This window comes from Melospiza melodia, chromosome 9, assembly GCF_035770615.1.
Source record: "Melospiza melodia melodia isolate bMelMel2 chromosome 9, bMelMel2.pri, whole genome shotgun sequence".
NCBI lineage: Eukaryota > Metazoa > Chordata > Aves > Passeriformes > Passerellidae > Melospiza > Melospiza melodia.
Genome location: NC_086202.1, coordinates 3,860,612 through 3,884,864, shown reverse-complemented (window position 1 = coordinate 3,884,864; position 24,253 = coordinate 3,860,612). Strand labels below are relative to the sequence as shown.

Genomic DNA, 24,253 nt, shown 5'->3' with positions numbered 1-24,253 from the left:
TTCTATGTTTGAAACTCCCAACAATGCCAACAGTTTGATTTGTCCTTTTGCAATGTTTTCTTATCTGTGAGTCAGTACTGAGTCAGTATTTGCTTCTCTGATAATGAGCAGTGAAATCTATTCATCCTTATAAATATAAGGAGGCTGAGTTAGTATTTTAGGGAAAATTACTGAACTGTTTCAGAACTAAATAATGCACCTTCTTTGCATTTCTGGTGCTGTAAAAGGATCTTTGCCTTCTACACATCCTCGCTTGCAGTGTTTTAATAAGAAACAACTTTACTGACAGAGCAGTGGCACAAAACCCCCACAGAAACCTTTATTGAGCAGCAGCCATAGCAGTGATATATTTTAATAAGTTTAACATTAAAATTCAGTGAATCTCAGCCCACATGGCTGAGGCAGCTGGATATTATCAAATGTGAGGTGTCAGGAGATAAAGATGATTGGCAAGAACTGCGACAATCACTGGTGAAACCTGTAAACTCTTCAGCCAAGATCTTCAGTGGTAGTTTGATGCCCTAACTTTAATGAGAATTGGCAGTAAAATGTGATGTTCCATAGCAAAATGTAAGTTTTGCAAAGAAAAGGAAATGAAGCAGAACTTTTAAGAAGCAATACATAATTTAAAGCCTAGAAGAGATGCCTTCTAATGAGAAACTTCACATTTGTTCTGCCTAACAAAGTGAAGATTGAGAGCCTCTTGTTTGCACTGAAAACATCTTTGCAAGTTGCAGAGATAATCAAGTTATCTCTGATCTAATTTGCATTTTGAAAGGGGAGAAGTGATCTTACTGGGCTCTTCAGCTGTCAAGTTCATGGAAAAACATGCAGAGCTCTTCTCCAGAGCCTGATGGCAGTTAATGACTGTGAGAAATGCACATATAAAACCTCCCCAGAGCTGAGGAAGCACTTCTGAGCATTTCAGAACACTTGCACTGATGTCTTCCATTGCTTTTCTATTGCCATCCCAAGGCACTTTCTCCACTCAGTGCCTCTCTTTTATGCATCCCATCTCCTTCCCTGCCTTTCCCACCTGGCTGTGTTGCTCTGTCCAAAGGCACAGTAATTCTGAGGATGCACCAGGATGATTTTACTGAGCATGCCTGGGAGTTTCATGGCTCTGTACTGCTGTGTAAAACAGCACAGTGCTTCACATCCCACCAAATGTTGGTTTGTTTGTTTGTTTGTTTTCAAAAGTCCATAGAAGCCTTTCTTCTTGATCTAGAAAATGTATTGCACTGCTTCTCAATCCAGCTTGTCCAAACATTGTCCCTGCTACTATATATTGATGAGAGCTGGCATCCTGATCTCCTGATTGCAATCGGGCATCCTGATCTTCTGATTGCAATCAGGGAAAAGATGAATCTGAAGTGAATTACAGTATGAATGTAAACAGCATTTTTTCCATCAAGGTGCCTCTTTTCTGGCTTGTGCAAATGATAAACCTGCTTGTGTGCTGTAATTGATTGTAAGTAGAGCTGACTTGAACCATTCATGCTGTCTGAGTGATTAAAATTCTCCAGATGGATCCTCAAAATGCAAAGGTCATATAATTAGTCTCCCTTTAAGTGAGAAATTCTTTCTTCAGGGTCTATCTGCAAAATAGAGTGGAGTGCATAACACGGCTGTCTCTGCAGAGTTCAGTTCAGTATCCTCATGCTGCAGCACTTCCCAGGTGAGGAGAAAGGCCCCAGTTTAAAACACATTTTATACTTAACAGTGAGTGTCATATGAGCAGCAAGAACGTTTATTATGAAGTTGTTAAATAACAAGCTTAACTTTTTATTCTGTGTTTTTAAGCTCAATTTTGTCTCCTCCTTTAGTCTGCATGATTAAAATAAGAATCTGCCAGATTTTTATTTTCCATATTGTAAGTAGTAGAAATAAATAGCTGCTAAATTATTGAGATAATCTCGATTGTATTATTAATTGATTAATGAAATTATTTTGAAAATATATAAAAGTAATTGTCCTTTCTGCTCTCTTTTTCCAAAAGCTAATTTAGATTAAATCACCAGATGCTGCATCTCAGTCTAAATCTAAACCATGAGTTTTATCTTGTATTTTCTGCCACATTTTGGCTCTGATATATCCATAGATGGTTGAAGTTTTTCTCATACATAAGACAGGTACATACACCCTGAAGCAGAACTTGAGTGCAGCTTTTCTAATAAAGTGCTTTATTTCCCTTTAGTTTAGCCAGTATTTTCTGAGTTGCAGAAATATTTAACTGACAAAATTTCCATTTTAAAATAGAAAAAAGTCTGTGCCAGTCAATGAATAGTAAAATCCAAAGGAGTGTTCCTGCAAGCTGGAGGTTTTCTCTCAACCTAATTTCTTGTTTCATTGACCTGTGGGACAGTTTAAACACAGCTAAAGGAAAAGTGTGAGCCTGCCAAAGGGGATGCCAGGAGACAATCCATGATGGAAATACAGAATTGTGTGTCCTCAGGAAGAGTTCCTGGCCCCAGCAGGCCAATCCAGGGAAATGGGAACATTTACAGCAAATCTTGGATCCTCTCTCATCATTCTCTTTAGCTGTCCCTTCTTCAGGAGTGCCAGGACAGGAACAGGATGCTCCTCCCTCAGTAATGAGCAAGAAGGTGCTTTTAGAAGATCCTGGAAGCTCCTCCAGGTGCCCCAGGGATCAGCAGCTCCTCACCCCCAGGTGCAGAACTGCAGAGATTCCCAGACTCCAGCTGTCCCATGGCTGATTTCCCAATTCTACATTCCCAGTGCCACAAATCACATCCCCTGTGCCAGAGCTGCTCCTTCAGGCTCAGGAGTGATCTATGACTTGGAAAGAAGGATTTGGTTTTTTCCCCATGCACAATTTTGCCCACACACCTCTCTGCTCAGCCCTGGGAAGCAGCTAAATATTGTTTTCAGCCAGTTGTCTGCACTAAATAAAGCCTGTGAAACATGCTGATAAATTTCAATCAATACTGAGCCTGGAGTGTGCACTCCTCAGTGGGAGCACATTTTTCATGTGGCAGGCACATTGCTGCAGCTCCAGAGGCCGGATCCATCTGGGGCATCATTTTTTAAAGGCAAACATTCTGGGTCATTATAAACTGCACTAATCCCCCTTGTTGAAATTTGCATTTCTAAACCATGATGCATTTGTCCTGTCACATGTTGTGGCATTCAACCAGGAGGTTAATTCATTGATTGACTTGCCCCCTCTCCTCAGCACGCTTTGCTACTAATCTTCCATACAAATGGGGTTAGGGAATATAATTTAGATTTACCAGCAGAAACAAAGCATCCAACAGCCCTGCTAGGATGAAAAGCTTAGGGAGTTCAGGGGATAAGAAGAAAACAGCGAGGCTGAAGCAAAAATCAAATTAACACCAAAACCCTCATGCTGAAAATGGTGGCAATTAGAAGGAGGAAACTCAGGAAAGGGAATTCTCTGGGCACAAAGGCAGAGGGGATGGAGAAAACAGCAGTGTCCCTTGTGGAGTCTAACTTATTATTTGCCAGGGTCAGGATTAAATGTGTGAGATGGAATTTCTTGTTGGGGCTGAGATGTTTATTAGTTCTTATCTATGTTACAGTCTCACAAACCCTGAGTTCTACAGCACTTCAACAAAGTAAAAATGGAGCCCTATTTCTTTCTCTACAAGGCATTTTAAGGATAAACTGTCCAATTAAGAAATGACACCTAAATTATTTTTACTTTTAACCCAAGAACCAGCCACTCATGCCCACAATGGGGACGTTTTTATCCAATTACAAAAAAACACCCAAACCCATGGAGAAGAAGGTGGAGAAGGAGAAGGACCAGCCACTGCCCTAAAACCTCCATCTTGCTTTGTGTCTATTACTGTATTCTAAACCCTTAAACTCTAAGTTTTCCACCCTGTGATATCACACACTTCTATTCAACCTCCACACCCACAATTTCAGTTCCATCATTCCATTTTGGAAGCTTCTCCACGGCCTCAGGTTAAATGCAGTGTTCTCCTGGGGGTCAGTGCTGCCAGCACAGAAAGTCTGAAATTCTCAGCACCCAGTCTGAAATTCCAACAGTCCCTGATCCCCCAGAAGGTTGTGGTTGCTTGAAGACCCCCAAAGGATGCTGGCATTACCCCAAAGTGGCTGTCACTGCTGAGCCACCTCATGGCAGCTGCACTGCCATGGCTGTGATGGGCAGAAATCCGGTACAGTTGATTTAAAGCATCCAAAATACAAAAACTAAAAGAAATATATTAAATAATCCCATTTGTTGTTCTGGTCACCTTCCAGCAAAACCCTCCAGCTAAAAGATCTTAACCCCTGGGGAAAAAAAACCAAAAAATAGGAACATTGGGTTTGTTTCTAGCTCAGATTCTCAGCCCACCTCTCATCCTGCCCTGGCACAGAGCAGTGCTGCCCCTGCAGACAGAACCAGCACCTCTGCACAGCAATCCCTCATCCTGCTGTTACAGTTTCAGAGCAATTTCTGCCCTGCAGGTGAAGCCTGTCAGTCTGTCTGTCAGCCAAGCCCCATGGAAATAAATGCTGATTATTAAAAGTATCATGAGCTCACCAGCTTGGGGAGCCAGCAGGCTCCAGGGCCTCTCTGGAATCAGGGTGAAAGAAAATAACAATTTTTTTCTAAGTGGCACAGGTTTTGAAATGTGCAGGGAACAGTTCTTTATATCCATTGTCAACCTTGAGCTGCTCTGGTCACCACTATCAGCCAGCTGTGCCTTGGGATGCCAGGAAATTCCAGGGAATGCCAGGGAGTGCCATGGAATGCTATGGAATGCCAGGAAATGCCATGGAATGCCATGGAATGCCACACAATGCCAGGAAATGCCAGGGAATGCCAGGGAATGCCATGGAATGCCACACAATGCCAGGAAATGCCAGGGAATGCCATGGAATGCCAGGGAATGCCATGGAATGCCAGGGAATGCCATGGAATGCCAAGAAATGCCTCTCCCATGCTGAGGGATTGAGGTGCTGATCTGAGATTTGATGATTTCACCACGTGCACTCAGAGGAATTCCCAGACTTTTGGCTTGTTCATTTTTGTCCCCCTGAGTGTCACAAAAGTGCAGAATAAAAGCAAGCAGGTTTTCCCACAATTTGTCCCAGCACAGGAGCTTTGTGGAGGTGGCACTGATGGAGGAGAGGGCTCTGCTGTGTGCTGACATTGTTGGGTTGAAAGATGCTTTGATGTGGTTTGGGAGAAATGCTGGGATCTTGCTGAAACTTGTGGTGGGAAGGTGGAAATTATATAGATTATATAATCTTTATTATTATATAGAGTTATATAATCTATATTATTATATAGAATTACATAATCACAGAGGGGTTTGGGTTGGAAGGGACCTTAAAGCTCATTTAATTTCAACACCTGCCATGGCAGGGACACTTCCCACTGTCCCAGGCTGCTCCAAGCCCTGTCCAGCCTGGCCTTGGGCACTGCCAGGGATCCAGGGGCAGCCACAGCTGCTCTGTGCCAGGGCCTGCCCACCCTCACAGGGAACAATTCCTTCCCAATATCCCATCTAACCCTGCCCTCTGGCAGTGGGAAGCCATTCCCTGTGTCCTGCCACTCCTGCCCCTGTCCAAAATCCCTCTCCAGCTCTTTTGCAGCCCCTTTTGGTGCTGGAAGGGGCTCTGAGGTCTCAGGATCTCCATCTGAATTTAGGAATAAAGGTTAGGCAAATTATTTTACCCTGACTGCTTCTGTTTTCTTCTCTCTCCCATCCTCTGGTTAAAATGCTTTAATTACAGAAGTCAGGAGATTTTCCCACAAATGAGGGGGAAATGGATCAATCTCAGGTTCAGAAATGAGGGGAGGAATGGCAGCTGCCTTTGCAGAGAGCTGTGTTTGAACTGCAATCTCCTGCTTTCCCTGGCAGTGAAAATCCCCCTCAGTAGATGGTGGCAAAGATCTCTGCTGAAAAAGGCTCAGTGAGATGCTGACTTCAATCTCTCTGCAGAACATTCAGACTTTTATGCAAAAAAGAAAAAAAACCCAACCAAAATGAGCATGCTTTGAAACTGCTGAATGCAAATCCTCACCAACTTAGGCTTTTACCCAGGGGAGAAACTTTTCCTTTCAGTCTGGTCGTTGTTCTTTAGCCTGAATGATTTGTCATCTGAATTACTTTTTTCTTCAGAAACATCAAAATCAAGTTATTTTTGCCTGTCTGTACCTTATATTATAATATAAATTCTTTACTGGAATGATAAGCTGGCAGAATTCTGTCTTGGGACAAAGCCCATGAAGCCCACAAGCAGAGTTGCCTTTACAGACTTTGAGCCAATTGCAAAAAGAGAGGAAAAACTAAAAAATGTAATGGCAACACCCATTAAAAAAAAAAATTTAATAAGAGATTATTCAATTATATTCCACATTCAGAGTGGATCAAAAGAATATTTAAAAATTACAGAATTTGGATAAAATTGTCAAAGGCTAATGTTCACTGGCTTTATAGATCACTTTTAGAAAAATCTGTAGAAAATTACTATGGAACAAAATTTTCCTCTGAGTTTAAGATGACTGTAATTCAGGAAGTTACCATGGAGGGACTCTCAAAGTCGCCTTCCCTGAAAAATGTTTATTTCATATTTGGCTGCTTTTCAGTCTTTGTCTGATTTCAGTCCCACAAAACCAAGAACACAAAGCTGAGGGATGTTGTCTGGGACTTGGACAAGAAAAATAGATGTGAGAGTGTTTTTTTGATCTGCTCCAGTTAGAAAGAAATGGATTGTTCTCTATTTTTTTAATTAATGCGTCTGAACAATTTCGACTTTTTGGGACAACACCAAGCCAGAAGTATTCAAAATGTTCCCAGGATCCAGCAGGGTAATTCAAGTTGGGGTGTCCTATTTACTGTTCTCTTGGAGGAGCTGGAACTTTCTGGCTGCTTTGACTTATTCTTATCCTCCCCACTGAGCAGCAAAGGATGAGTCTGAAACTAGTCTGGCAGATCCCAGCCAGGATGGGAACACAAATATGTGGAGTGGGGAGCATTTAAAGGCAAAGATATCACAATTCACCAGGAAAATGTCACCAGTACAATAATGGCAGAGGGTTTTCAATGGAATGGGGGGCTCAGAGCAGCTGTGGCTGCCCCTGGATCCCTGGCAGTGCCCAAGGCCAGGCTGGACATTGGGGTTGGAGCAGCCTGGGACAGTGGAAGGTGTCCCTGCCATGGTAGGAGTGGCACTGGATGGGATTTAAGGTCCCTTCCAACCCAAACTATTCCATAATTCCCATGTTTTGTCTTCAATCAGCTGCTGACTCTGATGAACAAGTCCCTTCTCATGGGTCTTGGAGCAGCCTGGCCATGGGTCATGGAGCTTGGAGCACCCTGGGACAGTGGAAGGTGTCCCTGCCATGGCTGGGGTGGCACTGGATGAGCTTAAAGGTCCCTTCCAACCCAAACCATTCCATAATTCCCATGTTTTGCCTTCAATCAGCTGCTGACTCTGATGAACAAGTCCCTCCTCATGTATCTTGAAGGAGCACCACGATGCTTCTTGTGCAGGAATATCCCTGAATTCAGCCACTCTTGGTGTGGATACAAAAACACAGAGAATCAATAACACCCCCAGAACACACTCAAGAGGATAAACAGTAATTAAACTTTCTTTTCTTGAAGATCCCTGTTCATGTTTTAGAAGGTAAATCCATGGTGGCTTCATCACACAATATGTCCAAGGAAGGCAGAGATTTTTTATGTTGGAAAATGTATTTTGCTTACCCTGGTATTCTCAGGGTAAGGATTACCCTGGATCTGTTTGTTGTACTTTCTGCTCGACAGGCTGGTCTCTGGTGGCTTCCTGAGGAGCATGTTTTGTGAAATAAAAAGCTTTTTCTTTAAACAAACTGTGGCATGGTTTTTCATCCAGCTGACAAAACAAAACACAGAACATTTTCAGCAGTGTGTGGGAGTGGGTTTGGGGGGCTTCTGTTTACATGCAAGAATTACTTGAAGCAATGAATCAAATTGCTGACAACTTGTGTTGTCAGGACCCTACCATTTCTTTTTCTTTGTGTAATAATATTTACTCTCAAAGGACCTCCAACTAGAGCCTCAAAATGTCAGTATAACAGATAAATTTCACTTACAAGAAACAACAGACACTTCCTTTTTTCCTTTACCATGAGGCTGTGGTTTCTGCTTCAGATTACTTTCCTTAGTTCTCCCACTACGTTCATTTTTCTCCAGCAACTTCCATAAGGTTATTCCTCATATCTATCAGCATAAAAAAATGCACGTTTTGAGACAGAAATATTATTAAAAAGCTTTTGCAAATCTCAAACCCGGCTCGTTTATTTTATTTAAATAAGAACAGATTTTTCTGAATTTGCTACCATTGCTTGGTAATAACCCATGGTACATTAATAAAATATGGTTTGTTGCTTGCAGTCAGTCTAGGCTTTCCAGAGGTTATCCCAGGAACAAAAAACACATGCAGATATGTTCTTTAATGAAGTAAAGAAAAACAAAGAAGTTCAGCCCAGCTGAGAGGTTTCAGTGGCATTCCTCAATCTGTACAGGTGGGAATCCTGGTCCTGGTTGGTTCCCCTAAAAAAAGGAACCAAAGCCTTCCCCAGGTTGACCCCTGCAGTCTCTGAGGTGCCCAGCAGAAGATGCTGCTCTCTGTGGAGAACAACCCATGGTGTGACCCAGCATCCTGTGCTGTTACACTGCTGCAGTCAGTGACATATGTGCCACTGAGTTCACCTGGGTTTTCATCAAAAAGAACTAAAATTAGTCCAATTTTCTAATCGGAAAAAAAAAAAAAAAAGATAATTAACCTTAAACACTAATAAAAAAGCTCATTATAAGGTGCCATGTTGAGCCCAGGCAATCCAAGCAAAGTCATTATGATGCAACCAAGGAAACATTTTCAGTCTTAAAAATGGTAGAACTTATGTTGTTGTTATTGCTGTTATTGTTGTCCCTGAAGGAAAGAGGGAACAAAAAGTAGAAAAGCTCCTACTGTATTTTTTAATGTTCTCATGAGTCCTGAGTCACAGGTTTTTTCTTCTCAGGTCAGAGCTTTAATAAGAGGATAATTTCCAAGTTGGCTGCATGTCAGGAGTATAATCTTTATCCTGCTTTTTAGAGCAATTAACACTTGGAAGGCTGTGATTATTTTATGTGCTATTCCACAGTAACTACTGCAGGAATTCCCAAAGAAAATATCCTCAAAACCCTACTGTTCTGTTTAACCAACTCCTATTCTATTTAACTAACTTGGAGTGAAACCATGGACTCAAAACTCATCAGGCTGTGGTTGTGGTTCTGGTCCTGGACAGTTAGAAACTTCAAGTACTTTATTTGCAGTTATTTGTGATTTTGTGGTGATTTAGATAAACAATTTCTCAGTTATGAAGTCTTGGTCTGTAGCACGGTCAGGCCTTGAAAGTGCTTTTCATTAAAATAGAGATTTCAGCTCAGATTTTCATGTTAATTTTCTTTTCTTTCTTAAATAAAAATTATATCAAAAATTCACATATTGCTCGGGTAACACCTTGGAAACCAGTGAAACTGGTCCTATATTCAACAGCAACACAAACTGCTGTTTCTGTGCTTGTTTCCAGCTGTAAAATGTCAGCTCTGCAAAGAGAGTAGATCCACAGATCATTTTGTAGAGGGTTTTGACAGTTCAACCATGAAGCAGAGTAAGCAGACAGGAGATTTCAGGAAGATGTGTTCAAATGCTGATTTCTTCCTTTTTTTTTTTTTTAATATGTATACTCTTCCTTTAATTTTCAAAACTTCAAAATTTCTAATGATCTGACTTTATTCCTTTTATTCTTCATGTAAGCCAAAGTTTAGAGAAGTATTTGGCATTTTGTATAGAAAATATATGGAAATGCATATTCTGAGATTGTATCTACAGTACAAACTCTAAAATAAGTATGATATAGCTGATTATGGGAATTGGTGTTAAAGGGGAGAAGTGGTAACAAAAGGTTGGGATAAATAAGGAAGAGTTGGAGGAAATGAGAAGAGAAGGGCAGGAACACAATGAGCTCTATAATATTCTTAGGATATGGGAACATCCCCAAGGCTGGATCTTCAGCTGGCACAAATCTGTGGCTGTACATTGGTATCAGCTCCTCAGTGCCAAGGGAGATAACTCAGGATTCACATGATTCCACTTTCAGAGTGGATCAAAAGCATATTTAAAAAATTACAAAATTTGGATAAAATTGTCAATGGCTGATGTTCACTGGCTTTGTACATCACTATTTAAAAAAATCTGTGGAAAATTACTATGTAACAAAATTTTCTTCTGAGTTTAAGACTGTAGTTGGTAAATAGGTTGAGAAATCAGGATTTCCCTCTCAGAATCTCGGCGTATCCTTCACCAGCTCCACCACCCTCCAGGAGGTTGCCTTGAGGGACTGGGAAGGAGCAGGGATAAAAATTAAAGTTTGGGGTTTCATGGATTGTGTAATTAATGGATTAATAAATTAACTTGATTTGTGTCCCTGTCCCATTTTCTCCATGGATGGTGTCCAACTGAACACGATGGCACCTGGAATTGTGACAGTGCCTCTCTGTACATTTCATTCCCCCATACAATAACTGCTTTACAAAATTCATGCCTGTTTTCTTCCAAACTGTGTCAGCCTCTTTCTGCTTCCTTGAGCTTAGCAAAAGTAAAGAGTAACATTTCTTGGAATAATGAACCAAAATAATATCAGATTTTGTAGAGACATTTCCAGTCCTGCCATCCAGAAAATGATAGCTTTATGTAACTGGGCAAGGGCTGGCTTTTGAGTAGAAACCATAATAAATGCATTAAATAAAACCATGTGGTGTTAATTGATTCAAGGCCTGCTCCATTTTCCTGTGCTGGCACTTTTTCCTCCTTTAGCTCAGCGCAGATTTGGTATTTCCTGAGAGTCTCAGGTGCTAGAACAGAAAGGGCATTTTTTATTTAAATGGTGTTTGTCATGGTAAAAGCACAGAAATGTGTTGGTTTAGGGTCAAAGCCTGAGCAGAATCTTGTGAAAACAGAGGAATGCAAATGCTTGGCTTTGAGGAACTCTACCTGAGGAAATTAATCACCTGCAGCAGTAATGGGGTAAATAATGAGGCAGTAATGAATAAACAAATAAATAATGAGGCAGTAATGAATAAACAAATTAAAAAAATAATGAATAAACAAAACCATGGGGTTTCTTCAGTGCCTTGGCTTCCAGTGTTTGCCTTGACCTGGCAGAGGGCTGGAGATCAGCCAGGCACCAGGAGATCACCCAGCACTCCCATGGCAGGTTTTATTACAGCTCACCTGGGAAGGCATATTTTCTTTAGGGCTCCTCCAGCTGAACTTATTTAATGTGCAAGAGTCTCAACTTTCTTTTAAAAAGAGGTTCATTTCTAGACTATGTGGCTGGGAAGGCAAGTGTGAAAATGAAGTAGGAAACAGGGAAATGCAAGTTTCAGAAAAAGCACTAATGTGTTATTTTAATTAATCTCATATTTTGTGGGTTTGGACTTTGCCTCTTTCAATACATGGCATTAGCAGCAGCTCACATGTTTTATACAATATTTTTTTCATTTACTTAATCTGTAATGATCTGAAAATATAGAACTTCTTATGTGACCAAATGGTTTTTAGAGATCTTTTGCCTTGTAGAACACCGTGGTCCAAGAACCTTGTGTAGGAGTGCTGAGTAAAACTGACATTTATCAGTACCTGTACAGAATGAATGTTCTGTGGATGCTTTGGCTGAATCCCATCCTCTGCAGAACGATACAGAGGATGTCAGACTTTGTAGGCTGTATGTCAGCCCATGTCAGACTAGAGATGGTGATGGACAAGATAAGGAAAGAGGAGAACCCTGGCAGGCAGGAACTGATTCTTTGTCCTCAGCTGTGGTAAACCCACAGATGGCCTGGAGGTGTTGCCCTCTCTGATGGGCCACAGCTGACCCAGCTGCACTGGTGTGGCACCAGCTGAATCCCCTTGGAAGGTGTCAAAGGCTCCTGAGGTGTCTGACCCACAGCATTCCATCATCCAGTGGAATCTCCCTGCCCCAGGGGAGGTACCTGGGCATTCCCATTAAACCTGAGTGATAGAAATGGTCCTGGCGCTTTCTGCCCCCTGCATCTTTGGGATTTCTCCCACCACCCCATGGATCCAGACTGCAAATGTGGCTTTGACCAACACTCATCAAAATTTCAATACGTCTCATCACAAGGCTTACAGGTGGTGAGATCTTTCTGTTACCATCCCTCTCTTCTTCTACATTTTCTCAGGTGATGTTTTTATGCTTTTATATTGCCATAAACTATGGATAACAACAACCCAACCAGCTCCATACCTGTTTTCCTGCACAACCCAATTTTTCTACAATTAACTCTCTTTATGTGTATATTTACAATATCTACAATATATCTACAATACTCTCCATGTGTATATTTACAAACACTGATTGTTCAGTGTCATCTCACTCTAATCTACCCCAAGGACTCTATTAACAGCAGCCTGGGTTATTCTTGTCCCCTGGGGTGGGGTAACCACCCTGCAGTTGATAATTCCCCTCTACCAGTCTGTGTTAGCCAACAAGCAGCACTGCAGGGCCATGAGAAACAGAGGATTCTGAATAATTTCAAGGATATTTGGGAAGGATGGAAAATAATGCATAGGAATAAATGCAGTGTTTGAGGCACCCTAGAGTACTTTAACAGCCCAAATCTCTATTTTCTTAAAAGCTTGTAATTTTCTTTAAAGTTTGTAATTTTGGAAAATTACATTTTTTAATGGAATCACAGAATGGTTTGGGCTGTGAGGGACAGCAAAGCTCATGTTTTCCCAACCCCCTGCCATGGGTAGGCAAACCACCCACTAGATCAGGTGCTCAGGACCCCATCCAGCCTGGCCTGGGACAGTTCCAGGGATGGGGCATTGTATAACTGGATTTTCTGTATGGATAGACTGAAAAAACCTCACTGCCAGCAGTAATTTTTGTCTATTGCTCTTGTAAAGAAAAAAAAAATGTTATTTTCACTAGGGAGGTGGATGATGAGTACAAAGAGATCAGACCTTCTTTTACATTATTATGGCCAATTAAAATCTTCTCTTTATTATATAAGAGCTTCATCCTGGCAATTAAAAAGAGCCCCAGAACAGCTAGCATTTCTTTCACTAATTTTGTTAAATAAGAAGTTAGAAAAGACCATTTGGGTCATCAACTCCCATCCCATGAAATGCAAGGTTGCCTTATAAATGGATGCTCAGTTTAGGAGGGTCCTTAAAACCCCATCTGAGGTGACCTATGCCTCACATTCTCCACCACTTATCCCAGAAACACATTCAGGAGCTCAGCTCAAAGGTGAAATACACCAGGGAGAAAAGAGGAGTGATGTGGGAAATTCCCAGTTACTTTTATTTCCTGCAAGACAAGCAGTATTGCTGTTGGATGAACTCCCAAATGTGTATATAAATGTTCATAAATTTTGAGTAAATGCTTGATTTTTTTTTCTTTTTTAATCTACTTTTCAGTTTTCCTCTGGACCATCAATTTATGATACTCCAGTCTTTACTTATTTATGCATCTGGAAAGGCCTTGTTGATGAAACACCAAGATCCCAAGGCTGCATAAAACTTTGATGAGACGTTTTCTTCCAGGGATGAGAAGATTGAACATTTCACCCCAAAGTGCCTCTTTTACTAGAACTAGGCCACTCCAGCCCTCTGACTCACACAGCCAAGACAGCAGCCCACGCATGGAGCTTGGATGTGCTGGTCAGAGCAAACTCCTGGTGTGAGGAATGCTCCTCCAGCTGGGTCCCAGCAGGTGTGTTGGATGCACTCCTGTTGGCCTGGGACCTGCTGAGCTGTGACCTGCCCTGGGTGGAGCAAACGCTGGAGAAAACAGCTGGGACTGGCTAAAGCAGGATTAGTGGACAAGAAAAGAAGTGTTTTTTTCACCAAAATAAGCACCCAGAGGAGGCTCAGGGTGACGGTGTTCACAGGGGTCTCATGTTGAGGGAAGAGACAAGGACCTGACTCCATGCTTCAGAAGGCCTGATTTATTATTTTATGATGTATATTACATTAAAACTGTACTAAAAGAATAGAAGAAAGGATTTCATCAGAAGGCTGGCTAAGCTAAGAATAGTAAGGAAAGAATGATAACAAAGCTTCTGTCTTGGACAGAGAGTCTGAGCCAGCTGACTGTAATTGGCCATTAATTACAAACAACCACATGAGACCAATCCCAGATGCACCTGTTGCATTCCACAGCAGCAGATAACCATTGTTTACATTTTGCTCCTGAGGCCTCTCAGCTTCTCAGGAGGAAAAATCTTAAAGAAAAGATTTTTCATAAAAAGATGTCTGCGACACCAGGGCTTTGGAGCACTTGTGTTGTTCTCTCCACGGGTGACTTTGGCTCTGTCCCACCCTCTCCAGCTGTCCCACGTTCCCTGCAGTGCACACCTGGCTGTCTGCAGGAGGGATGGATGTCCCTGCTGATGAGAATGTGGTGGCACCAACTCCTGTCCAACATGCAGGCTCCTGCTCTGCTGTGCAAGGGTGAGTCTCATTTCATTTCATTTCATTTCATTTCATTTCATTTCATTTCATTTCATTTCATTTCATTTCATTTCATTTCATTTTCATGCTGGAGCAAGGGAAGGCAATTCTTTTCCCAAATACATTCAATAAAACACAAAAACAAAATTGTAGATGCTGGGAATCGCTGCTGCTGCCCCTTACAGTCATATTCAAATTGACTTTAAACACGTAAAATGATTTCTAAACTGCAATGAACAGCACTGCATGCACATTTTGGGCATATGCATTTCCTATTGTGACTCACCCACAGATGCTTTTCTTGAATAATATTCTCAGGGCTTTGCATGTCAATGTGTGCATTTCCCTTATCCTTAACATGGAGTAACTTTGAGGGATTGTAGTTCAGGGGGAAAAAATTTATACTTCAATATTCTTCCTGATGGGTTTTAAAATGCATGTGTTACCTTAGCAGGGTCCCTGATTGTGGTGGGGGATTGGAACCTAGTGGTTTCTGAGGTCCCTTCCACTTTTTGTGATTCCATGAAAAAATTTTGGCATTCTGCAAGTGTTTGCATCTCCCTGGCCTGCAAACCTGAGCCCTTTGTGTTGTATCTGCTCACTAAACCTGGGCTGGTGTGGAAATGCTTCAAGGACAGCCAGGAACCAGCCCAGCTTATTCTGGGAAATGGGTTCAATGGCAAAGCAGAAAATCTGCAGCATGTGTGTGGAGATTGGTTGCTCCAGGGAAAATCAGGATAAATATGTTAGGAAACCCAGGCCTGGATGGAGCTAAATAACAACGTGCATTTTTAACAATGTGCATGTTTCAAAGTATATAAAATATTCTTATAAGAAAAAAAAAAATCAGTATTTTAGTGGTTCTTGGACTTAATGAAAACCAGTTTTTGGCTCCCCTCACAAAGCTTTGTGAACAGCTCCATGTACCAAAACAATCTCAGAATGTTGTTCAAGCTCTTCATTGTAATCATTCCACACATCCCCTTTTGCCTTGTCCTTTTAAAGCAACCAGAAAGCAAACACTGGGCTGGTTCCTTGCAGCAGGGGAATTTCTCCCCATGCCTGAATGCAAACCTGACCAAATTCTCTCCACTGTCCTTCAGTCTCACCTGGAGCCATGTGTGAGTAGCTTGGATTACCTTGGTTGTGACAGTGTTCACAGGGGTTTTTGGATTGAGGGAAGAGATGAGGATCTGACTCCATGTTTCAGAAGGCTGATTTATTATTTTATTATATATATTACATTAAAACTGTACTAAAAGAATAGAAGAAAGAATTTCATCAGAAGGCTGGCTAAGAATAGAATAGGAAAAGAACAAATGATAACAAAGGCAGCTGTCTTGGACTCTGTCTGAGCCAGCTGACTGTGATTGGCCATTAATTAGAAACAACCACATGAGACCAATCCCAGGTGCACCTGTTGCATTCCACAGCAGCAGATAATCATTGTTTACATTTTGTTCCTGAGGCCTCTCAGCTTCTCAGGAGGAAAAATCCTAAGGAAAGAATTTTTCATAAAAAGATGTCTGTGACACTTGGTTACATTCTTAAATTTATTTTTCCAGTTTATCTCATGAGACAAGGAACTTTTGGTGCTATTTTAGTCCCAGTTTAGGTGTAAAGCCAAGCCAGCATGGCTGGTTTGCCTCCTGAGCTTTGAGGGAAAGGCAAGGTGAGCCCAGGGCTCTTGTTAAAGGTTTCCCTGAGGTTTGAGGAGGATATGAGGATAAGGTCCTTAAGGCCTTCTGAATCCCAAGGAAGCAGAGGATAACTGCAAGATCATCCTTTCCTTCAAGTTTGGTGATTACAACCATGAGCGGGGTCTGTTGTCTGTGGGAAAATCCTTGATGGAGCATTTCTGGAAGTAAAGAAAATACAGGAGACATGAAAATGAAGAATGTGTGGATCTTAAAAGAAGGAGTCCTTGGAGCAGTAACAGATTTTTGAAACAAACATCTCTTGTTAGCTGGTTCTCTCTGCAGCTGAAGGACCAAATCTGGCACGTGCCTCAGTTTCCCTACAATGAATCAGCTCACCCTCACCAGGGCTGCATCTGGAGCCTTTCACCCCTCTCTGCCCTGAGTTCTTCAGCTCTCCAGCACATCAGTTCCTCAATATAAGTGTTAAAATTCCCAATTTGCTGCCTCTGAGCAAACCCAGGCTCCTGCAGTGCTGGCCACCTACAGCTCCTGCCTCCTGAGGTTTTATCGTGCTCACAACCATTCACTGCTGCTCCTCAGAGTGCTTTGAACCTCCTGCCTTCAGAAGCCCAGGGCTTTGATTTCTTGCTGAATTGTTCTGTTTCAAAGCTCCTGCTGTGCTGCCTTTGCCCCCCAGCCCGTAATTCCAGAGCAAGAAGTACCTACTGGGGTGTTCATTAGGAAATATTCACTTCTGTACAGAAGAAAGGGAAACTATTGAGAGCAGCCCAATGAAAATGTATAAATTCAGCTCTTCTCAAATGCAGCAGCACAAAAGCTCGGGCATGGTTAGAATGACAGGACTGCTCTGCAGCACCACCTGCTGAAGTGAAATCTTTTTAAATCCAGTTTTAGGAAGGAACACATTAACCATTGGGATAGGCCAGGCTTCCTGTTCATTTGGCTTTGGACTGGGAACAAATGTTCCAGGATTCACCCAGGGCTGTATGACACAGCACTGCCAAGGACTGACTCACATTTGCCAGCTTGGTAGGTGTTATTTCATTTCTTTTTTCAGTCCAAGTAACTTTTTTTTCATGGATTCATAGTACTATTGAAGCAAGAAATGCTCCAGCAGTGCTTGGTTTGGTAACAAAGGTAACAAGCCTTTGTTATCATTCTTTTTTTTTTCTATTCTTAGCTAACCTTCTGATGAAATCCTTTCTTCTATTCTTTTAGTATAGTTTTAATGTAATATATATCATAAAATAATAAATGAGCCTCATCTCTTCTCTCATCCTAAGACCCCTGTGAACACTGTCACAGGATTGTGATGCCACTGGCTCTGTGTGAGGAGCATCAATGCCATGAGGGGGGATTTGATGACCTTAAAGGTTTTTTCCAACACAAACAATTCCATTATTCTATACTGTGTGTAAATTGCACTGCTGAGTGTATTTCAGCCCTTCTAACTCTCCCAGTTCTGTTTTGCATAAGTTATGAGTTATATTGTGTTATGTTATGTGTGTGATCATGTTCCATAGCATGAGAACCAATTTCTCTCCCCCAGTTGCTGCAGTTCTGGTGAAATCTCTGAGGTTTTTGCCCACCAGACACTCACTAGCAGCCATGTCCCCCCTTTTCCCACCTTCCAGGTGTCCCGTGATGCAGGACAAGGAGCTGCCTCTGGTGTAGCACTGGATTTCCAGCTGCAGGTGGATTTCCAGCTATGCCCTGCCCTCTCGTGGTGTGCTGCTGGCCCAGTCATGCTTACTTCTTGCTGCTTTTACACCACTGGAAAATAAAAAATTGCCTGGTGACCCCTCAGAGCTGCAGGTGAGGGCTGGGGTGGCAAAGTGCTGCACCCCACCTGCCTCTGTCAGCAGCAGCACACCCCAGCACCTGAAACCAGTGAGTTTTCCCCCAGACAGAGCCCAAAATAAAAGGCATGTTGTATTTTTGCCACCTGTTATACATCCTGCTCTTTCATGGCTCCTCTCACTAAAGGCTGCACTCAGGGACAGATGATACCTGAGACACCTCTAATGCAAATCCTTTCCTCTTTTTTAGCCAGAAATGCAGCTTTTAGCCTCTCCTTCAGACTCTTAATCCAGCCAAGCACCTCTTGCTCTTTTTTCAGACCTTCCCCTCAATAATTGTTCTGTTCCCTTTCAGTATTTGCTCCTTCCCAAGCTTAAATGGAGCATTTGAGACTGGTGCAAGCCAGGCAGAGGAAGTGAGGAACCCACATTTCTATGGATCCCACCCCTGATGCTGAATTTAAACCTCTGAGTGCAATGAACAACAAAAGCAAAGCCTGCAGTGGGCTCAGCTGATCCTTTCCAGTCAAGCCAAAACACTTTCCCAGGTGATATCATTATTTTCTTTTCCTAAGCCTTTTCAGATGGTAAAAAAAAAAATAAAATCAGCTTTTCATCTTACAGCCACACATCCCTTTCTTCTTATCTCTCTATCTTATTTCTTCTGGGTGTTTTCTTGGCCGCCTTGCTTGGCTTTACTTTTTTCCGTGCAATTTTGTGTCATCAGTTTGTTCTCAGCATTCCAGGATCTCACTAGACACAGCTGCAGGATTTCTTTCTTGTTTTTTCCCATTTCTCCATTCCTTTCTGTAGCTGTTTTACCACAGCCTTTGCGTCCTTGCCCTGTAGGAGTGCCCAGCTTGTATTGATGGACAGAAGTTTTCTTTGCTTTCTATCTCTAATTTCAACAATCTAGAGGAGGAAATAATGTGTGTTGACCCCATTAACCACGCAGACAGTGCAGCAGCAGCCCCAAATGTTTGGTCTCTGAGACACCCAGTGTGTTCAATAATCAGGATGTGCTGGTTTTAGCTTCTTTAAAAGCTAAACTCCAAGTTATTTGCAAGTCATCTATTGCTTAGGCCTCTGTAGCTCAAATTAAATGAAGTTTTGGGAGCTGCTCTGAGGCTGTCCATCTACTGCAGTGTTCTGAGTAGCAGCAGAGCCTTTCCTTTCCTCATTCCTGTTCATTAATAGAGAAATAAATAATTTTCTGTGTGTGGGACATTCCCAGACTGAGGAAAGAACTGGAAATCTGCCCCATTTTCCTCAAGAAAGGTGTCCTGTGCAGCTGCCCTGCTGTTCAGTGTCACACAGCAACTGCTCCTCAGAGACTAAACTGCAATTTCCAACCACTTGAGTTGTATTTTAGCATTTTTTCAGTAGATCTTCCACCCTGCCAGCCCAGCTGAGGCACCATCACATCAACTCCTGCTGGAAGTTTTTCACCCAGCAAAGGCAAGTTCAGAGATGATGAGGGTGAGGCAAAGTGACTTTCCTCACTGAGCTGTGATGCAGTTATTACCATTTATGTCTCTTTCAGACCTTATTTTCTGCTAATTGTGCCTTAATACAGACACAGCAGGCCTCTAATTTTAATAGCAGCTTGCAGCCTGGTGGCCCATTAGGCCCCTGCCATGCTGGCAATCATTTTGAGGGTCTCTCTATTGATGGAGGCAGTGCAGGGTTTTTTTTTTTTCCACAGGAGCTGTGGCTCAAGAGCATCTGTCCCCAGCAGGACAGGGAGGAATCCAGCAGAGGGGAGCAGCTCCTGGTGGCATCTTCCCCTGGATAAGGTGAGGTCAGTCTCTTTTCCCAACAAGGGACAGGACAAGGAAAGGCCTCAGCCTGCAGCAGGGGAGGTTAAATTGGATTTTAGGGGGAAATTACACATGGAAAGAGTGGAGTCTCCATCCCTGGAGGGATTTAAAAGCTGTGTGGATGTGGCACTTGGGGACATGGGCAGTGGTGGCCTTGGCAGGGCTGGGGTCTCTGTCTCAATGATCTCAGGGGTCTTTCCCATCCTAAATGATTCTGTGATCCCACAGTGCTGAGGCAGTGCCAAGCCAGCACTTCACACGCTCACCAGCTCCAGAGCGGCACTGGGAATTGTATTCCTGTGAGCATCTGAAAAGAAACAGAAATTATCTTTTTCCTTTTGCATCTGCCTCTTCTTTTTCCAGAGCAGGAAAAACCTGTGTTCATGGCAGTGCTGGGCTTGGCCACGAGATGGTACTGCAAGACAAGAATTCCTGCTGGAAACACACTGCTCGTGGAATTAAGGTTGGAAAAGACCTCTGAGATCTGAAACTGTCCCCCAGCACTGCTAAGGCCACCACTAACCCATGTCCCCACATCCACAGGTCCTCTAAATCCCTCTAGAGGTGGTGACTTCACTGCCCTGTTCCATGCTTGTCAGCCCTTTCTGTGAAGAAATTTCTCCTAAAATCCAATCTAAACCTTCCCTGATGCAGATTTAGGCCCTGTCCTCTGGTCCTATTGAATGTCCCCTCACCTGTGTGAGGGCGCTCAAGCAGAAATGACTTTTTGTGACACTCTTGTGCCTTGTCTTTAACAAAAGAACGTTTGGCCTAGTTGGAAAGCAGATTAATTTCTTGGCAGAGAGACACATTCAGAACTGCAACAACTTCACAATTTTTCCTCAGTTTTCCAAGCTGAAGCTCAAGGTCTGTGGCTTGGACTCAGCAGATAACAACACATCCTTTTCCACGTCAAGCAGTGCCTGTTTCCCTTTGTTTTTATTGTCCCTCTTCCAGACAGCCAAGGTGCTTGGCCCAAACACTCAAGGTCTCACAGAAAACACATTTCACATTCCTCTGCAGTAGCAGTGAGAACATTTGGAAACAACCCTTTCCTCAGTGCCTCTGCACTCAGGAAAGCTGCATCTTTGTCTGATTAGTTTTGTTCAGCAGAGATAAGAGCAAAAGCACAGCGTGAGACACGGAGTTTCTGAGGTCTTTGCAAGGAGCCACTGCTGTGCTCTGGCACAAGACACCAAAACTGAAAACATGTTGTCTTGATGTTAATTCCAACTTCTTGGCAGATTGCTCTTTTGGGGTTGGGGGTCACCTCAGTGCTACAGTGACTAATAACAAAAAAATTGATTTTTTTTTCACAGCTGGAATTGTCAGCAAAAAGGTAAAAGGAACTGGAAGAACTTATTACTGAGTGGGCCTTGTCCTGTGTAGAGATTTACTGTGAAGCCACTGGCTGGCTGTGGCTGAGGAAGAGGAGCTCTGACACCCAGCACTGCCACATCATTTGAAGAAATGCTGGTTTGTTTAACTCTGAGTCACCAAATCAATTTTATTTTTACAGCCTGAGCTAGAGAGTGATATTCTTACCTCCAAAATGACTTCTTGACCAGTATTTGCTGCTGTCTGATTCTTAGTCATGCCACAACCCAACACACTACCATGTGTTAAAATCAGGAGAGCCTATTTTGGAGCTCATGGAGGAGATGGAGACATATAATCAGCCTCACTGAAGACTTTCAGAAGGACCACAGGCACAAATCAGTGTGTGAGCTGTTCAGTACTCAAGCTAATGAAAAGGGCAGATGTATTAATTAGCTTCTAGGGCTGGTAAAATAATACCATTAGATCATGGCTGTAGTTGACAACCAAATGGAAATATTTGACTGTGGCAGGCCAGGTTAGGAAATATCTGTGCAGAGTTATCCTGACCACACAGTGTTGATTCCAAATCAAAGCACAGCTGGGTGAACTCTTTGGTGTAAATAAGTTGTTGATTAAATTTTTACATCAACAAATGGTGGCAAATTATTCTGTTTCACAGTCCCATGATACTTTTATTTGTACTTACTAAAGTAGTCCATTCTCAGCTCTCCAACCATTTTTGGTCTCTGAGCATTTCTGAACTAGAACTAATCTGTTCTGGTTGTCTAGAATACTTCATTAAATTACTTATTTTAGGCTTTTCAAAGCCCAGATTGAATCCTTTTTTAAACAGCACATTACCAGCTGGCAAAGAACCTAGGAACAGTCTTCTGTTGCAAAACATCTCACATGTCAGCAATCATATCCCCGTGTGAAATGTGCAGGATCCATCAAGTTTTCAGCATTAATTCTCAGTTTAGAAACACATGAAGTGAATAATATGTCCCCATGGAGGGGGATAGGGAGAAGTTACCTGTAATATTTGTAAATGTACTCGTGAAACCATCAATAAAACTGCACTGTGGTTGAAAGGACAAGTGAAGGCAATCAGAAAGGATTCTCTGGGGGTTCCATAGCTGGGTAGGAGCTTCCTTTGACCCACTCAACACACATTTAGGAGGAAATAGGTTAGCCCATGAGAGGTAATGATGAACAGGTAGCATTTATATTTGTTTCTTAAAAAATCTTTTGCTTAGGTGGGACTTCCACCTGCAGAAGGCTGCAGAGTGTAGCTGACAGTGGCCTAACCAGCTGTGTTTGAAATTAAAGATTGAATTGCTGCGCATCCATAGAAAAAAACTGCTTTTTTTGTCAAATTAAAACTTTCAGGTAGTCCAAAGTTTCTCCCTAACTTTCAAAATATTGGGTTTTTTCCTCAAGTCTGCATATCTCAACTTCTTTAACTAAATATGGACATTTTTCCTGAAGAGGGAAACACATAACCTAATTCCTCAGGTAACACATCCTTTCTGCAAGGTACTGAGAATCCTGCTCATTTTTTTATTTTAATAGCAAAATTTCATGTGGCTTTTAAAATGTGTAATCCTTCAGAACGGAGAAGAGTAATCCTGCAGAATTTAGCAGGAATATCCATAAAAGCCCTTCATGGCCGGGAATGGACTTTTAAATAAAAGTGGTTTCCTGGGAAAATGTGTGAGTGATATGAGTAAATTATACATATTCATACTTACATGAACAAAATATGGAAGGCAATGAATTTGTTGTGCTAAACACCAAATTGGCCTGTTTAGGTTTCAGCCATCCATTCTCACCTGGATTATAAAATTTTCTTTTACAAGAACTATGCCTAGGAGAGTCCATTTATCTTGAAGATATAAATGAGACTTGGAAATTTATGTGAATGCACTTCATCTTTCTTTCAGAATTAAGGAAACACACTCAGTGTTAGTGCAGACCATTTTTAAACAGGCTGACAAAAAGAAACAGAACTTTAGGTTGAATTCAATTAAAAATTTTAATGACTAAATGACATTGATTGCTTGAAAAAAAATGAGTGAATAACATATATTGAAAATGAAATGAGAGATTATAAGTGTAACTGTAGGAAACTGATGCTGACTCTGTGATGCAGCATCTCAGAGAAGGTTCCACTTCAACACCCCTGTGGAAGAGTGTAATACATCATTGTCCTGATGCTTGTCCACTCCTCTGCTGGGGTGAGAGAAGCTGCAATAAACTGATTAAAGCAAGATGATTTCCATTCTCCCAAGGAAAATGTGGCAGAGCTGTTGAGATGTGTGCTGGCTGAAGGTGAGACTCTCAGCTCACCCATCGGCTGCTCTTTGGAATGGGAAAAAAAAATGTAAAATATCCACGCACAAAAATAGAATTTAAAAAAATAAAAACTCCTTTAAGCACTGTAATCGTGGCAAGAAATTTACACGTTATGTCCTCTTCCATAAAAAAGCATCATCAAAAAGAACTTGTGCCAGTTTTGTATTAAAAGGCCTATAGAAATCTCTTAAAATTGCCTTGGTGGTTGGCAGCATGGGGCCCAGGCTTCTGTCCTCAGGTCTTCGTGTGTTGGATGCAGGACTCTTGGTGATCAGAGCTTCTTGCTTCTCACTCAGAGGCCCTGCGGAAAAAGAGAATATTATCACAAAATATTTCCCCCAAAAACGCCCACCCTAAAGAAATCTAATGACTGAATCAGAAGGTTTGCCATGGGGAGAAAAATGTAATTTTTGTTGGCAGCCAGAATGTTTCAGAATATTGAATACAGGCTGAGATCAGTAAAGTAAATCACTACTGGTAAATATGGAAATAATACATGTTCGTCTCCCAATAATTAATCCTCTCTATAAAAAGCAGCATAAATCACTCTTGGAGGAAAATAGCTGTTTTCAGAAAAAACCCAATGATTGAAGGCAACTTCCCCTCCACTCTGGAGCTGCAGGTATTTTATGCTGCTATTTCATTGCATGGTGTGAGCTGACTAATACCCCACAGAAACCCCGCAGGCCTCACTCAGCACTCAGGAAAGCTCTGGTTTGTTTATTTTGGAGGCTGGCAGTGGGATCACAGTGGACACAGGTGCAGTGACACCCCACTT

The 24,253-nt window shown here is 42.0% G+C and overlaps 1 protein-coding gene across 2 annotated transcripts in view; it reads right to left on the bottom strand.

The window, feature by feature from the left end:
* Nucleotides 1-23,136: 23,136 nt before the first annotated feature.
* Nucleotides 23,137-24,253, bottom strand: part of CHST15 (carbohydrate sulfotransferase 15) — a 46,429-nt gene continuing 45,312 nt past the window's right edge. For both annotated transcript variants that reach the window (XM_063163034.1, XM_063163033.1), the window contains exon 8: nt 23,137-23,776. In XM_063163034.1, coding sequence (XP_063019104.1) covers nt 23,586-23,776 — 191 coding nt within the window. In that variant the 3' untranslated portion in view covers nt 23,137-23,585. The remainder of the gene's footprint in view (nt 23,777-24,253) is intronic.